Source organism: Rhagoletis pomonella, unplaced genomic scaffold, assembly GCF_013731165.1.
Source record: "Rhagoletis pomonella isolate Grant_MI unplaced genomic scaffold, Rhpom_1.0 Rhpom_scaffold_04018, whole genome shotgun sequence".
NCBI lineage: Eukaryota > Metazoa > Arthropoda > Insecta > Diptera > Tephritidae > Rhagoletis > Rhagoletis pomonella.
The window spans coordinates 1-18,208 of NW_023462569.1; the positions used below are offsets into that span (position 1 = coordinate 1).

An 18,208-nucleotide genomic window follows, 5' to 3' on the forward strand; every position below is an offset into this window, starting at 1 on the left:
GAACTCTTATCAGCGTCCTCATTTGTTCCGGGACCCATAATAATATCTGATGCACGCGTGAAAAATTCTCGTGTTCGATCCTGTTCCTTTTCCTCACGCCTTCGTTTACGCAATGTCTTGTCTACAGGGGGATTCTCTAAAAAATTCCGACATGGTAAAAGCCCAATTATACATATTTATATTTTTACCAATATTAATATGCTCATCTTCGCTGGATGAATCTGACTCGAAAAACTGATCAAACTCTTTGTTCATATCGGCTAAATCAGCATTTGAAAACGATAAAAGTGGATTGATTGTGTCTATGAATTTTTCAGGCGCTTTAGCTTGCTGTTGTTGCGCGCTACTCGACGGCGATATTTCTGACTTGTCGCTGTAGTTAACGACATGTTCAGGACTATGGCAATGTGCTGGTGGTTTTCGTTGTCTGCTTTTTGTTTTACGATCCAGGGGAAAGAGCCGCTCATCTACATGCTCCCAGCGCTCAGCACATGTCCACAACCAGTTTGCATTGACGACCTTAATATTCGGATTCTTTTTGGCAGCATTTACCTTGAACGTACCAGAATTTACAGCAACAAGATGTGTCGTTTCTAAATTCAAAGTAATACCTTTACTTACTATGCATACATTTTGTGTTAATGAATTTTAAAGATTACCTGGTCCAATACTTTGTGACACATTTGCCCCCAAACTTTTTGCAATGAAGTAAGCACGGGACTGCTCTAGTTGCATATTAGTAGGTACTAGACCCGAAAAAATTAAAGTCTTCCCGCGAAGTACTTCAGAACGAATTTTGGGAACAATAATCTTCAAGTCAGGTATCTCCTGCGTTTCGTCATAAATAGCATAAAATCGCATATGAATGTTTTTAAGAATTTCCTCCAAATACATAAGATAATCGTCTGGATCTTCGATTTCAATTTGCTGATGGGGGTCAGCAGGAAGTTTTATTTTGGGTGTTGTCTCGGCTTCAGTTTCCATTGATGTCAGTTTATTACCAAGTTTGTCTTCATAATTTTCGTCAGATATAGAAACAGTTGCCTTGTTGGCATCAGGGATGTCAATAACATTATCTTTCGCCAATACATCTAACTCTACATCAACTGGTTCAACGTTCGATGTCTCAATGACTTCTGTATTAGTTTTAATGTCGTTTTTAACGACATCAACAATGATATCATCCTTTTTACTTTCTGTATCAGTCTCCGAACGCTCAGATATGCCATCGGAGGACTCTGATTCGGCAACCTTTTCCTTACTCTCTACATCTATTGCATCCATCTTGCTCGTATCGGTTGTAAGGTTTTTTAAATCTAATAAAAATCATAATACATTATGAATGGATATGTATATATGTATGTGTGTGTATGTATTTTTATGCAGGTGAATTATCGATGCATACCTTTGAAGTCAAGACCTTCTCCATCTAATTCATGCTTTGATAAACCAGGTGGCGCATTTATGTCGCCTGTATGTTGAAAAAAATGATAAGGCTTGACTTGAATCAAATTGGATGCCATGTTCCATACATCTTCGCGATCGTCGATTATGCAAACCATAGAATCTCCATTAGGAAAGAGAGCTCTAGAATTAAAAGGAACATGCTTTAAATATATTCATAGATCATTATTTAACAATACAAAACTTACTTCAAATTATCAGTTTTACTTGTTGCATTAAAGCATTCATCGCGAGATAGAATACGATGTGAAAAATACTTTCCCTCAGGATCAAGTAATTGTGCAATCATGTGTGCGTAGTTTCGTGCTCCAAAAGTGCAGATATGTAGTTCATAAAATTTTGACATACGATCAAGGAAAACCGGTGTGCCTGGACGCAGACGTGTGTGATACCACGGTGAGTGTGGACCATAAAGTTGAAAGTGGTAAATGCCTTTAATATTATTCGGTACGTTATCATTTGTTGTGTGTATAACCGTTTGATCTAAGTCGACTAGGAGTACGAGCTTGCGATCTTCAAGCAAACGACGCGTGTCATCGTGGCCTAGTTTTTGTGCAAGTTTTTGTGTTACTTTAAGATCGGGGATGGAGTGCACCATTGGTACAGATGCCTCGGATGTATTTCCCTGCATCGGAACAGAAATGAAAATAGCATTACTAATAGGATACAAATATCTTTACTAAATTTTCGTAAGTGCTGAGCATATGAAAGCAATACATTTTCTGTACGAGTATGTAATATGCAACCAGCTAATAAATTTTAAGATACTGCGAATTACACATTCATAACTCCTTCGTTCCTTCAGTAATTGCATAATCAAAAAATGGAAAAATTATACCCTAAGATACATACATTTAAGAAAGCATAAACTCAAACTGTATATACGCATATACATACATTTTCCTTTATATAACATACATAAATTCAACCCTTAAGTTACTTTTCCTAACGCGAACTGCTATGGCAATCCTGTTTACTTATCATTCAGCGCGGCACCACAAAACACCCGCGCATAAAACTTTGTTTTGTTTATCAGCCGCCTATTTCTTTTGATTTCTACTTTCTTCGTTACATTCTCGTACTTCAAAGTAATCCATCTTAAACGCAAAATCTTTTCCATACTTCGATCTCAAACCCCCCAATCGATTCATACAGAAATTACTCGTATACTCACATTTTCGTTTTGGCGCAAATCCGCACCGCAATCAGCACACATATCTTTTATCACTGTAGTGTGGGCACACTCGGCCAGCTCCAAAATCGTCGCTCTGCAGAAGAAATGCAAAATAAAGAAGCATTTTAAAGTAAAACCGTGTGTCTAAACCTTGCAGTTTTAATGATTAAATTTGAGACAGTAAAATGTACATATCGAGTGTCGAACGCACTCGGTTCATGGCTTGAAATAAGGTTTGTATTTGGAAAAGGTTTATTACTAGAGCACGACTAAATACACATTGCATTGCTCATACTTACCCCTGCGGTACCAACTGTCCCTCCTTGTACAAACGCTTTTTTACCACGCCTACACGATTCGCTTTTAATTTGAGCAAAGTTTTATCAACTGAAACTACCGACGTAGCTAAAGTTTTTGTAGACGACGCTTCCGAGCTATTGTCGCTACTTGTGATTTCGTATAATAAAATCACTTGGGAAGAAGTTATGGGGAAACCTTCACGAACGCGCCATTTATTGATTCGAATAGGGTGCTCCGCTGGTGCGGTTATTGTAATGCTGCCGGCACTGCCGCTGCCACTTTCGCCACTTGATTCATTGTTACCGTCCGCCATTGCACTAATTTCCTTTCCTACTGAGATTATTTTCACTTTAATTTTTCACAACACACCGCCAATTTGCTTTTTCTCACAAATTTCTGTGATTCTTGGCGTTTTTTTCACTTTCGTTTTTCGCGTCTGCTACTATCCCTTTCCACTATTTTAATCTTTATTAGCGTCCTGCCCGCTTTCTCAAATTCGTTGTTTTGATTTCTTGCCCATTTTGTTTTCTCCTGCTGTGATGCATTTTTACGGTGTGTTCAGTGGGTTATAAAATTTGTACACAGGAATGGGTGTATGATTGCGATCATTCTTCAGAAATCTACGATCAATCCGATTATATTATTATCATCATGATTATTCATGAACCAGTTGGAACAGATCTGACCGGTTGAGAAGGAGCTATTTGCAATGGCATTTGAGAAATGCTATTTGCAATGGCATTTGAGAAAGGCAAATGTAGTTGAAATGATGTGCGTGGTAATTGGTTGCAAGAACACGAACAAAAATTATTATTTTTATGATTAACACAAACATGTGCTCAACATTTTCTTAATTGTTTTCTTTATCCTTCGTCTTCATATTCTTTTTTATTTTTTTTTTCATCACTTTTGGTTCATTTCAAAGAAAATAAAATGGCGCCGAAATTACAAATATCAGCCAGAAAATTATTTATTTCTTTTGCTTCATCTTGTCAGATCTTGTGTAGTTCGATCATGATTATTGGGTAGTTCATATTATTACTTTCCCATGGCACCGTGAATTTTAATTCGTTTTGACAGTTCTCTGTCTGTGTGTTTGGTCTTTTTTCTTCGCTACAAAATTAGTGCTAAAAATATTTAAATTTCTGTATGGAATTGGTGATGTAACTGTAGTACTTAAACAAAGTGCCAGTTTTGATTTGTGAACTGGTTTCGATAAATAATTTAAATGATAATTGGGCATTGACAAATTACACTTTTTGAATTTTATTAATCCTCATTAGATACCCAAATATTCGTAAGAAATGTAACAAAAATAATCACTAAAAAATCGCGTTCAGCAATCAACCCGTTTACATGGCAAAGTCTGTCAAATTTGGTGTGCTTATTTCTCCACAAGTCAAAATGTAGGTCAGTTTCTTCCTCTTCGCAAAAATAATCGATAAAACCAGGTTGACACCGAAATTTGATCGGTTTAATCTGAGATTATTTCAAAATTATAATTTACCTAGGGACGAATTTTGTATGGCTAATTTGTTTTTTAATCACAGATTAGGGAGTTAAGCTCGAAAACAAGGATAATCCTTGTAAATGTAACATCTTTTAACAATTCCTAATACCTTTTTCCCACGCCATCTTGTATTACTTTGTTCGTTCCCCAATTACGATCGCGAACAACACCATTCCCACGAGCACAATCTTAATTCGATTTGACACTTCTTTGGCTCTGTGTTTTGTTTTTGTTTTTTTTTTTTGCTGCAAAATTGATGCAAAATGTAGGCTCCTCAAAAAATTTTTGTATGGCGAATTACGTAATTCGAAGGGTAATTGGAGTGCGAATTACGAATTGAGAGCGAACTTCCTAATTGGGGTGCGTGGGACAGCCGTATAAATGCATCCTATGAACGAATGATTCATAAATGCACCCTAATTCTTTAGTGAAAAAATTAAGTTATGTCGACATGGGTATATTCCACACAGCTGTTTGGGTTTGCTTTTTTGTGTTTTGATTACGATATATATGAATTGTGCGAATATATACACATTTTGTCTAATTTAAACATATAAATAAAAAAAACCTTTCTATAAACATGGAGGAAACAGGTGCGAAGAAACGAAGTAATTCAGAAGAAGTTGGAGATCAAGTCCAAAAGGATGCTATAGAAGCTGATGACGATGATGATGGCTGGATTGGTCCTATGCCAGGAGAACAGTCGGCCGCATCAAAGCCGAAAAAGCGGAAGGTATTACCTTACGAAAAAGTGTATTTAGAAAACCTCCCGAATGCTGAAAGCTATGAAAAAAGCTACATGCATCGCGATATAATAACACATGTGGTGAGCACCAAGACAGAATTCATTGCGACAGCAAGCTTCGATGGACATATCAAATTTTGGAAAAAAATGGAGGAAGGCATTGAATTTGTAAAGCATTTTCGAAGTCATTTAAGTTCGTATCAACATGACTGAGTTGGTTTTAAACTAAACTTTATTATACATACATAATGTTGTGGTTCTTTCTAGTGCCGATCAACTCTTTAACCACCAACACGAGTGGTACACTCCTCTGTTCAGCCTCTGCAGACAAATGTGCTAAAATATTTGACGTTGTCAACTTTGATATGATAAACATTATCAAACTGGGCTTTACACCATTATGTACAGAGTGGATACATTCTCCCGGTGATGCCGTGCATAGTATAGCAGTGTATGTAAAAACATTTCGTATTGTTGCTATCTTACTTCTATCATTCACATTCATACATTTTCAGCGCTGACAAAGATAGTAGCAAAATTTGTATTTATGATGGGCAAGGCAATGGCAACGTACTGCACATCCTAGATAAACTGCATTCCGCGCCAGTAGTAGCAATGTGTTACAATTTGTCTTTTGAAACAGTTATTTCAGTAGATAAAAATGGAATACTTGAGTACTGGCAAAACTCTAAGCACGACTTCAAATTCCCACAAAAAATCGTAACGTTCGAATCTAAGTTGGACACAGGTTAGCATATACATATCGTCGCTTAAAGTACAAAACCGCGTATCAACAAAATGCAAAACCGCGTATCAGGATAATGGAAGACCGCGTATGTGAGGTTGCATAAATTATTTTCTAGAGACTAAAAACACTCATATTTCAAAAAGGTTCTCTTTTTTATAAAGCAATCGCATTTCTGACTAGTATATTTCAGGGCGAATGGGTAATGATTGAGCCAAGAGCTTGTGTGGGCAAGTCCAATATTTGGCAGCAAATGTCAATTACGCGGTTTTGTACCTTAAACAATGATATGTGTGACATACTATGTTTTTTATTAGGAAACAAACACTACTTATTGAACATATAGTTACGAGTGACCAGTTTTTATTCATTTACTTATATCTAACGAAAAGCATATGAGTCTAAATTTCAAACTTTTTACAAAAATTAGATAAATTGATCAAAGCTTTTGAATAGAAAACTTGTTATTAAGTATCTTTAGAGAAATTCTAGGTTGCAGTTTTATAGCCCACGCATTTTCTTCCATACAAATTATGTTCGAGAATTTTTTTGTATTGAATAATATAATAAATAACACTATCCGCAAAAAATCAAATGCGAATTCCTAGATACTTGAAACTTGCACTTTATTTATTTATTTTTTACAGTCTGTTAGACTTATAACAAAGATTTATCAATCTTAGAATTAGATTAAGATTTAAAATTAAATATTAATATATGGTATGGTCTACGGAAATTTTTAACAATTATTTTATATTAATATACAAGCATGTCATTTCATTGGCAGGAGGTTAGCTAGATGGTTGGAAATGCCGAGCTTCCAACCCGCGCAATACTTTTTTGGGTTGCTCCGTATCTGGATATCTACTGGGTGGTAGAAAAGGCCGAGTTTCCGATCCGCCCAGTCGAGCTTTCGTGGCGGTTGGAAAGGCCCACTTTCCAATCTGCTCATTTATTAAGCAATAAACAGAATTTTTCTAAAGGTTTTTAATAAAAAGTTTGTTGTAAAATTTTGCCGAATATTTCCACAATTAAAACTGGTTAAAATAATTTAATACCTATTACTTCTCACGTGACTGTATATATCAATATGAATATTTCGCTTAGGTCTCTTCGAATTTGTGAAAAATAAAGCGCTTGTCACTGGTCTTGCCGCATCGCCGGATGGTCGCAGGTTCGCAACTATTTCAAATGACCGGAAAGTCAGAGTCTTCCAGTTTATCACAGGAAAGTTGATACGCGTTTTTGATGAAGCTCTGACAACATACACACAAATGCAGCAGACCCCACATGCTTTGCCAAACATGGAATTCGGGCGCAGGTAAGGCAATAAGATTGATGCTGTAGCAGCACGTTGTCTCCAAAAGTTTTGATAAGATTTATTATATTATTGTTGCAATATCTACTTAATTTGCAGTGATTAACCCCAGGCGGGTTACCTGTGTAATTATCAACCTAATTTTGTAATTTTTTTTTTTCTAAAAGTTGGTCATCTTTTGATTTGAAGCCCCACAAAAAAGGATAAGATTAATTTTAGTTTAAAACTGCAATAGAATTCTGACAATCGCTACGCTTAATTTTCGTCGCCGAAATTCTATAAATAAAAAGTATACAACATGCAAATGTAAGAGATGCAATGTGTACTCAGCAAAATCTGGCAATATGAGTGTGTAACTAGATGTTACGTGTTGTTAGGCGCGCCGGCTATTCTTTTGGAGATTTTTTGCGATCAAAATTAGCTATAGCGAATATTGGAATCCGGCTGCTGAATAAAAAACTTAGAGGTAGCCAAACTAAAAAGCAAAAAATAATTATTAATCAATACACTGTCCATGAGCTATAGACAATACACAAAATAAATCTAATTAAATTTTGAATAAACCAATTAGAAAAAAAAATATTTTATAGCGAAAGAGCATGGGATGCCTTTTTCTGTACTATTTTATTTAACACCAATTCTATAATGTCAACACTTCTGTTACATCCTTTCTCTCACCCTTTCTACTGACATCCTTGGTACAGCTGTACAACTAGGTCTTTGAATTGTATTTTAAACTGAAATCATAGTCCATTTTTGCGTTTTTCCCACAAATGAAATTTTTAAATACTTCGTTATCCCTGCAAACCATTTTTTCAGAGTATTCTGAATTGTAGAGAAATTTTAAGGAATTCGTAAAGATCTCGTCCGATTTTTGCCGAATTTTCTAAAATGAAATAAACTGTGCACATTCGATTCTTTTACGAACTTTCGGAAGAAAATCGGTAAAGAAATGAAAACAATGCTGCCATGTGAAGTATTTCTTGCAGAAGTTTTTCAGAATTTTCTTTATTTTTCGTACAGAAATTTCTTTACGAGTTCGTGTCGTAAAGAAATCGTTACAGAAATGAGATACTCCTAAATATTTCGTTAAGATTTCGGGAACTTTGGTTGCAGGGATATTATTAAAAGTGTGATGTGTGCAATTTTTTAACTTAATCAAACATTGTAAAACGTTGATGAAAATATATTTGAGAGCTTCCATTGCATAGATACTTACCTATGTACATACATATAGCCCTTAGATGACGAATGACGATTACATCTCTATAACTGTTAGTATTCTTATAAAACTTTAATAATGAAATCTAATCAAATTAGAATGGCTGTGGAACGTGATTTGGATAAGTCTGAATACAATACAAGCAACAATATACTATTCGATGCCAGCGGACATTTCATGATGTATCCAACCATGTTAGGTATTAAAGTTATTAACGTTGAGACCAATAGATGTGTGTCAATACTGGGCAAAACTGATAATATACGCCCACTGCATATAGCCTTATTCCAGGTAATTTAAAATCAGAATTTTTACTTTTGATCGCACAATACATACTATGAATGTACATATTTACAACTACTTCTAGGGTAAAGCAAAAAAATCTAAGGCAGCTATTACACTAGAACAAGAAGCTAGCGACAATCCTACACTGCAATCCTTAGCTAATGATCCCACGGTGTTTTGTGCCGCTTACAAGTATATGTGCTGTTAAACATTTCGTATTCAAAAAAATGTTTTGATAATACCTTTCCATACTCTAGAAAACCACGTTTTTATCTATATAGTCGACGGTTACCATCTGATTTACAAGATGTGGATAGAGACGTATTCAATGAAAAACCTTCAAAGGAAGATATAATCGCTGTTCCAGAAGGCCAAGGTAAACTGTTGATATTTACAAATATGCTTGAGAGTTTAGATAGAACCTATGCACGTATTTCTTGAAAACAAATCTTAAGTCACATGTTTTAAAAATTTCATGCTACAATACTGATGTGTTTTGAACAGATGAAGGTTAACTTGCATTATTTTTCTATAATTAATTAAGTACGAAAGTAATAGTTTTTTTTTAATTTAAATAGGAACACAACGTGTCTATGAAAATGCTGTTTTACATACGACAATGGGCGATATACACATGAAACTTTTCTTCAAGGAATGTCCAAAGACAGTAGAGAACTTCTGTGTTCATTCTAAAAATGGGTACATAAATACTAGAGCTGGAAGCTCTATCAGAATTTTTAGAATATCTAGATAATCCGAACATTCGAATATCTGAAAAGTATTCTAATATCCGGATATCCGAATGGTCTATTGATATTCGGATATCCGAAAGGAGTAAAGATATCCAGATATTCGATTCTAAAAATTAAATAAGCATTGTTTGTGTAATCCATTATTTATTTTGCAACTCGATGGACTCAGTAATTTTGATAACAATTTTACGAATGCGTTCAAATACTCAGGGCTCGAATCGTAACATCCGTTCACGGATCGAAAACGATACGAAAGAAAATTACGTGATACGTCAAGCAGTATAAGCTGAATGGTACAAAAAGTACGTTCACGTATGTCTTAATCCGAAAAATGTGTTTTTACGTGACGAGTAGTACGATGTCGTATGTGACGATTCGAGCCCAGGGCTATCGTTGAATCCATCGTACTCCGATTTTTCGTGAAATCTACGAAAATGCTATCACTGAATCCGAATAGCTACGAACGCAGCATATACGTTGAATGCATCTGTTCGTAGCAATTCGGATTCGGTGATCGCCTTTTCGAAGATTTTACGAAAGTCGGACTACGATGTATTCAGCGGTAGTCCATTCTATTTAGAATATCGAATATCCGGATTTTATCCGTATACACGATTATTCGAATATGCGGATAGCCTAAGCAATAATAAATACATATATACACTTAACAAATCTATTTTTCAGTTATTATAATGGTCACATTTTCCATCGAGTCATAAAAGGTTTTATGATACAAACTGGGGACCCTACTGGTACTGGCACTGGTGGTAAATCGATTTGGGGACATGACTTCAAAGACGAGTTTGTATCTAGTCTAAAACATGATCGTCCTTATACCGTAAGTATGGCCAACGCTGGACCCAACACGAATGGCAGTCAATTTTTCATAACTGTCCTACCGACGGTAAGTTCTTTAATAAAATATGCACATGCATATGTACATTAAGCCGTATCACGGCACATGAAAGAGAAAAAGTTTAGCGTGTATAAGTTTTATTTAAACACTTATGCCGAAAAAAGATTCTGGGTGTAAACATTATTTTAAGGCGCCCGCTAAAAACCTCTTAATCGCGCTTTTGCTATCATTTTCTTATTTGATTTCCGATTTGCAAATTCTTCCGCCGAAAAGGCCTTGCTCAGGACTATAATCAGCCATTAATCAATTTCGGTTTTAAAAACCGGTTTGATTTATACCTTTAATAATTAAAAATAAAAATCTGGGGATAGTATTTCCAAAATGAGTGAAGGTTTAAATCAAAACGAATTTTTAAACCAAGACCTTTTCGCCGATATAAACATCGGATATCAAATAAGAAAGTTATAACAAAAAAAAAAAGAATTTAACGCTTTTTAGCGAGTGTCTAAAAAAAAATTTACACCCAAAATTTTTTCTCGAGTATTCAAATATAACTGACACACGTTAAACCTTTTTCGTGAAACGCCTTAATGTACATATCCCTAGCTTAGAGTGAAATTTTGCCAAGTCCAGTTTTTTTTTAATTTTACAAGAGATAATAAAAACCTTTCAAATTCATTTATTGATAACCTTATCCTTTTTCTGAAGTCGGTTAAAAAATGAATGTTTGTTAAACATTTAGGAATAAATGTATTTTTAATTGTTCTTAGTTCTTTCATCAAAACATATATTTTTTTAAAGGGACTTAGCAACTCTTCATTATAAATTAGCGATATGTATTTGAATTCGATTGGATAATTTATTTGATAATTTTCTTCTGCTTTTAGCCATGGTTAGATAACAAGCATACAGTTTTTGGGCGCGTATTTCGCGGCATGGAAGTGGTACAAAACATTTGCAACGCAAAAGCAAATCCTAAAACTGACAAACCATATGATGACATTAAAATTATATCGATACGACTAAGTAATTAAGAAATACAAAAAAAATGTGTATGTCCTACGAGGGCGGAGAAACCCTTTCTAACTCCTTAACAATCAAACAGGGAGCACACACAGAAATATCATCCAACAAACCTCCCAACGAGTAATAAGAGAATAAGTACTCCCATAAATCCTAAATTTTGTTTTTTTTTCGGTTTTAGCAATTTTAAAATATCTTCCAAAAGAACGCCAAAAGAGGTCAGTCGCATGAACAATCGATTTTGTTCAGCTAATCTATTTTAATCTTCAGTCATTAAGTACATTAAAACACACATAATAATAAATAAATATGTAGTTGGCGTAGTGCATACCGATAGATCTTGTTCAAATATTCGCGGCATGCCTGTTTCCTTTTAAAACTTATTTTCCGTAAGATTTTTGTTTCATACTGTTCTTCTCTTATGATAACTTATTCCAAAGGCAGACAACTTCCTTTAAATTACAGTACTTTTGGCTCTAAAATCATTTAAAAAGAACACTCCTTGATTACTCTGAGTCATCGCTTTTTGCTCTTAAGCGATTAATACAGGAGTACAAAACCAAAAAGTCTCTCTTATTGCTCCGAAACCAAGCCAAAGGGATTTCTCATTTAGGGAGATCGCCCTTAAAGCTTGGTGGTGTTCTAAATATATATATATAATAAAATTTAAGGTTTCAGCTGCTAAAACAATATTTTTGTTAATCCACAATTTACTTACCATCTAAAATCCAATCGAAATAAAAACGGAATAATGATTAGTGCTACTCGTATAGAACATTATTTTAGTGTAATATTATGTATAAACTTAGATGCGCACTCTTTTTTTATAAGTACACATGCATAAATACTTACTATTTACAATATACTTATGCTATTCATAACAGTTTTGTGTCTTCAAAGGATAAATAAAACAATATGGTTTGTTAACATTACTGTGAGTATAATATCGTAATAGCTGCGTTAATACAAAATTTATAGTAGCGCCTAATTAAGGGACACGATCCCAGAGAATATAATTTATAATGTCAAACGAAGTGATGTTTTTATTTATAAATTTGTTTAATATATCACATTTATTCTTATCAAACACAATATTGAAACGTACTTTTGGTCGCTAATTATATGCATCTTCAATATGCACATACATACATATGTACATAAAATTTAAACTGATATCTTAAAAAATCGGAGCAAATAAAAAATAAAATAAGAGAAAAACCACGATTGAGCCTTAAATTTTATGATATCCCGTACGTATGTACTGATGTATGATACATATTATAAAATTGTAGGCCGACAAGGACTATGTATTACTTTAGAGTTGTCTTAACAAGCTTTTTGAATGCAACTAAATGAAATCTGGACTGTTTGAAAATACTCAGTAATATATGTATAATTAAAGCTTTTGCTGTAGCAAAATCACTTCAAAAGCTTGCCTATTTTTGTGGACCCGTTTTCATTGAGGTTATCGAACGATCGGCGTAGCGATCTCGTTGAAGAAGTCTTTTGGCTTTTCAAAATCAAGAAGAAGAAAAAATTACTAAAACTTTATTTTAATAATCATTCGGTATTAACAACATTACCTGTGAGTTAATTTCTGGAATCTATGTATGTATTTATAGATATTTTTTATCTATATACAAACATACTTGCATTTGTGGAGGTCGTACTGTAAAAACTAATCTTTTCTCACTTACTTTCAAACTTATCTCATTTGCTGATGTCAAATTGTAAAATCAAAGCGAACTAAATGCAGTAAATTCCTTAATTGTGATCCTCAATCCGAATGTAAATATTATTAGTTTCGTATATTTTTTAACAAGGCTTTAAAAAATGTTTATGATCGATTTTTATTCGTATCTATCTAGAACCCGATATTTAACAAAATTTCTCCTTCAAGCATCTACGCTATTGACGCTACATTGTGAGCTAATATCAAAATCGGACACACTATCTGAACCATAGCCTGTAATACCGCCGCCATTAGTCGCGCCGTGATTGTGCGTCGCTGCTGAAGCAACAGCTGCGCGCGGTCGTAAGACTTCAGGCACGTACACTGGCGCTGGGCCAGCCATTTCTACAACACTGGGACGGGGTACTGACGCACAACGTTTTATAGGCGACATGAACGTAAACAATGTCAATGTTAGCACGAGCGTAATAAGAAGTATAATGGAACGTGCATTGCCTCTTTCCCGTAGAACTGAGATCATTGCCATTACCAAGAGCAGAATTATAATTGCAGATTTGGTCATTGTGACTGCAGTCGAATGAATTTTTCCTCCATTCCTTGATATCATATTTGAAGGGCCATAAGCAAAATACAGGTTATGACGGTCCACAAAATGTTTAAAACAGATATATATCATTGCGAACGGCATTATTAGTGGACAAGAAACACTGTAAACCGTAGAAATAGTGAATACCAATACTGTCCAAGCATAGTGAATACCAAACGGAAATTCGATCAATATCGATTTGCGTATGTATGGCGTTTCAGCTTTCGATTTGGCCGTACACAACATCCAAATATAAACGATGAGCTCCGGAAATCGTAACAATTCCAGTGCCGTACCAATAAAAGCAGCCGTAATAACATAGTTAACATAGAATGAACTGCGGTCCGGCATAAAAACGCAATGCCAGCGTATGGTATCGTTGCTAATTGACCATTCGATTAACTTTTGTGCTGATGTTAGTCCCAATGAAGGCAAAATTAGAATCATCAATAATAAATAGCAAAAACACTTAATCATAATCGAATAATTTTGTAAAGAACGTGTATAATGTGCCAACCATTTATCGGAGAAGGCGACAATCACTGGCATCAGTGCTGCAAGTGTCCACAACAACAGTGTTGGCAAAAACTCTGACACTAGTGGCGATATCGTGTATATATTGCCTTTAGCCAAGGCATAAGTATTTAGAAAGTTCAGCACGATTGCCGGTGTAGTGAGGAAGAAAAGGGCTAGAAATAGAATGAAGTTTACGGCTCCCCATTTGAGATACCAATTACTTTTGCTGACATTCAAATGCTCCCAAAACAGGTCATCTGGTGAAGGCGCGAATTCCAAATTCCACTTTCTATAAGTACCAGGTGTAAAGTGACTAACAATGTTTTGGGCCTCGTGTACAGTAGAAACAGTGATAAAGGCAATGCCAAGTGGTTCATTAAGTGCAGCAGCTCGCAAACGTGCGACGTCTCCAGCTAGTTTTTGCTCTTCGCGTTGATAGTAGGCGTATGCATTTTCTTTAGCGCAGGAGCATAAATTCGGTTGAACCTGGAAAACACAAAAAAAAAACAAATTATAAACTGTAAAACGAAGAAGAAAAATGGCTAAAGTCGTATGCTGACTCTCCTATACTGTCGCACTCACTTTATAACAGAATCGACAATTAGTTTTTAATTCGATAAATTTTTATAAAATGTTGTCTGCCGAAATAGGGCGATTTTCCACTCATCCGTTGATATATTTTAGGATAAATTTGGGTATGCATTTTTGTAGTTTATTGAATTTCGGTAAATAAAGTGCAATTTTTAAGTAGGTAAGGCTTTGCAAATTTTCACCAAAATTTCAAACTTTTTAATCAGAATCTGTAGAAAAATTTTTGGTATGCAGTTTTGTAGCCCATGTGATTCTAGTATAATGAAGTGCAAGTTTCAAGATGCTAAAAAATCCCGTTGGTTTTTGGCAATTTTTGTTTTGCTGCAGCGTCCTCCACATAAAAGAAAATTGTCGAACGTACTTTGTATGGAAAAAACGTGAAACACCTTCAACCAGAAAAATTCTCAAACCAACCAACTTGAACTTGCACTTTATTATACTAGAATTAAATGGGCTACAAAACTGCATATCAAGATTTTGAATAAAAACTTTGAAATTTTGGTGAAAATTTGTACTTTTATAAAAAAATAATTAACATTAAATAAACAAAAGACAAATAGCCGAAACTGGTCAAAATATCGCACTCCTATTATTTTGTGGACAAATGTATGCATGTACATCTTTATAAAAACTAATGTTATTCATTTGCGATTCTTTTCAAAACACTGGTTTTTAATGTAAATGTAATGTGAATTCTATTAGTTTCTTAGTGGATAATCGACCGATCTTTGTACAAAGCTGAAATTTATTTAATTATTTTTTGTTACGAAATAAAAAATATATATCGATCGAATATGTGCGAAATAAAGTATTTACCTGTAGTGTATCACGGTCACGATGATGTTCGCAAAACATTCGTGCATCTAATATCTTTTCATATTCGGCATTTCGTGTTGCTAATTTGGATATGTTGTATGCAATTTGCACATCCTCGATATTCACATCCGGAAACAATTCTTGTATATAGTGACGAATAACAGTTTTATTACGATCGCTTGCGGAGATGTTGGATATCATAATAGTACGCGTGGATGCTGTTTTGAAGGCGTTACGACCGGAAGAGCGTCGCATAACCAGCACAATCAGCGGCGCATATATAATCGTGACGATAACGTGTACCCATTGCCAGGGCGATTCGTAAGGCACGTTCTCTATTGTTGTATGTCCAAACGCATTGAGATCGGATCTACCTTCAGTAGGTCCACTGAATAAATTTACCGGTAATATGATAATCAACGAAACCAAGGTAACTATAGCCATTACTGCCATAAGATGTTGTTGAAATGAAAGATAATGAACGGCATCTGGTCCGGTATGCAACAGTATTTGCTCCTTGCGTAGTTTCCATGTTATTCTAATCCAAGCGAAAATTCCTTGGTCGGAATGAATGGGCGACAACGGGGGCTCAGAAGCATTCGATGTAAGACTACCACGACCTTCCTCGGCACCATTTTGCATACGACTGGTGGTTGCTTGCGGCTGGGGCGTATCAACCATACTTGCACGCGAATAGAACACTTCAGTCCAACGTTTTTTACTGCCATTGCTATTTACAAGCGCCAACCGGCCATAGTCACCGGCCTGATGTCGCAATACGGTAAATAATCCAATCAATAACAGCCATGATATAACGTTCAATACTAATGTTTCCGGAATACCATTGAAGTCCGTGGTAAAAATAGTTGTTTTATTTGGCAATTTATCACACTCATCAGTCCAACCACGTTCAGCAAACATGTCTTGAAATACATCCATATTATTCCAAACTAAAACTAAATGGATGGAACCGTCGTACGTGTGTTCTCACTCCAATTCTGGATTCAACTTTGTCTTTTACCTGTCAAGAACAAAGTAGGTCAATTAGTCTAAGTAGATTCCTAAATTTGTATCACAGTTATTATAGCTCTATTAATTCGCTATTTCTTTTCAATAAAACTTACTCTAAAACAAATTTTACTTTCTCATAGTGATTATGCACATACATACATGCATGCATATGCATTTGAAATGAAATATCGCAAATTTACTAAAATGCTGTGGTTTTTGTTAGATAATTCCTTTTAAAAAATTGTCAAAAACCGGTCAAAATATCGTATTCCTATTATTTTGGAGGATGGTTCCGTATGCAGAAGTCCACGAAAGTGGGGAAAAGCTTCTGCCTGCCATTCACCTGGTAGTGGCCAGAAGTTATTCTTTTGCGTACGGTTCAAATCACAGCTCACGACGTGCAGATATTTATATCTACGTAACCTCTGGTTTGGGTCCCGCCACGTTAAAACCCCGCTCAATGAAATAGAAAACAGACTCGGATAAGACCCCGTTATTTTAATGACGACCACGGCAAACGTGTAAATGACTATGATTTGACGTCATGCGGACCATTAGTATCCAAAAATTTATAATATTCTAATCTTATGCTAAGTGGTTATTGCAATCATCGATTTTAAGTGAATTGGCTCCAGTAGTTACTGATTTATGGCAATTTTCGTGTTTTTGTAAATTACCGTTATATGGAAGGTGGGCGTGGTTATTACCCGATTTCAAAGATTTTCAACGGATTTCTTAGCTAGACCCTTCCCAAGCCTCGTATCGAGTTTGGTAGGGATTGGTGAAGTGGCTACTGAGATACAGCATTTCATCATAAGTGGGCGGTGCCAAACCCATTTTCCACAAATTTCATAATAATATTATTTTTTACCACAATTCTACTCCACATACTAATTTTCAACAATTTGCATCTAATATTCACTGAAATATCGCAGTTTTGCATTTTTCGAAAATACCGTTACATGATAAATGGGCGTGGTTACAGACCGATTTCGGCAATCAATACCAACCTACCTTGGATAAAGGGCATCAATCAATACATACTATATTTCATTGAGATATCTCAATTTTTGCTCGAGTTATCGTGTACACGGACAGACGGACGTCGACTTCTCTTTTCATTCTGATCATCTATGTATACATTTGTCCATATCTATCTCGATTCGTTTTGGCTGTTACAAACAACCGTTATGTAAACAAAGTTAATATACCCTTGTGCACAAGTGCGCTCGGGTATAAAAATAAATGATAAAAAACGATGAAGGTAAAAAGTGAGGGCATATCTTAGGCTCGCCCAAGCCCATCAAAGTTCAAGTGGTAAAAAAAAAAAAAATTCTAAGCTTATTTCGATTCTCTACAAAAATTGGGCATATACCAAATTATGTAGGACTAATACTTCCGAGATATTTGCAATTTTAGTAAAAAAATGTGTTAGTTAATTTATTTATTAATTTTTATTTTTTTACCACTTGAACTTTGATGGATTTGGGCGAGCCTAAGATGTTGACCAAAAATTTTCATCTTTCACACAGATTTTTTTAGAGCATAATGAACAATATTTTTGCTATTACCAATCCGAAAATCGAGTTAACTTTTTTTTT

General features: G+C 35.0%; 3 protein-coding genes across 4 annotated transcripts; 1 reads left to right on the plus strand and 2 right to left on the minus strand.

The window, feature by feature from the left end:
* Positions 1 to 4: 4 nt before the first annotated feature.
* Positions 5 to 3,486, minus strand: LOC118754502 (RNA polymerase II subunit A C-terminal domain phosphatase-like; the record flags this gene model as incomplete). Its single annotated transcript, XM_036489378.1, has 7 exons — positions 2,938 to 3,486; positions 2,639 to 2,732; positions 1,653 to 2,089; positions 1,406 to 1,587; positions 660 to 1,316; positions 189 to 593; positions 5 to 136 (listed from the first exon to the last, which is right to left on the minus strand). Coding segments are annotated over exons 1-7 (2,221 nt in total), but the record flags the coding sequence as incomplete, so codon positions are not given.
* A 1,343-nt stretch (positions 3,487 to 4,829) lies between these two features.
* LOC118754501 (peptidylprolyl isomerase domain and WD repeat-containing protein 1-like) lies at positions 4,830 to 12,158 on the plus strand. Of its 2 annotated transcripts, XM_036489376.1 has the most exons (11): positions 4,830 to 5,386; positions 5,461 to 5,644; positions 5,709 to 5,941; positions 7,046 to 7,259; positions 8,577 to 8,769; positions 8,846 to 8,955; positions 9,021 to 9,139; positions 9,268 to 9,273; positions 9,342 to 9,462; positions 10,200 to 10,419; positions 11,259 to 12,158. In XM_036489376.1, exons 1-11 carry the CDS (start codon positions 5,029 to 5,031, stop codon positions 11,403 to 11,405), a joined length of 1,905 nt encoding a protein of 634 aa, XP_036345269.1. In that variant the 5' UTR covers positions 4,830 to 5,028; the 3' UTR covers positions 11,406 to 12,158. The 2 variants fall into 2 exon arrangements, with proteins under 2 accessions (XP_036345269.1, XP_036345270.1); XM_036489377.1 differs by lacking the exon at positions 9,268 to 9,273 and having other exon boundaries at positions 4,835 to 5,386; positions 11,259 to 11,405.
* Positions 12,159 to 13,228: 1,070 nt separating this feature from the next.
* On the minus strand, positions 13,229 to 16,706 carry LOC118754500 (calcium permeable stress-gated cation channel 1-like). Its single transcript, XM_036489375.1, has 2 exons — positions 15,597 to 16,706; positions 13,229 to 14,675 (listed from the first exon to the last, which is right to left on the minus strand). The coding sequence occupies exons 1-2, from the start codon at positions 16,533 to 16,535 to the stop codon at positions 13,290 to 13,292; spliced, it is 2,325 nt and encodes a 774-aa protein (XP_036345268.1). The 5' UTR covers positions 16,536 to 16,706; the 3' UTR covers positions 13,229 to 13,289.
* Between the last annotated feature and the right edge of the window lie 1,502 nt (positions 16,707 to 18,208).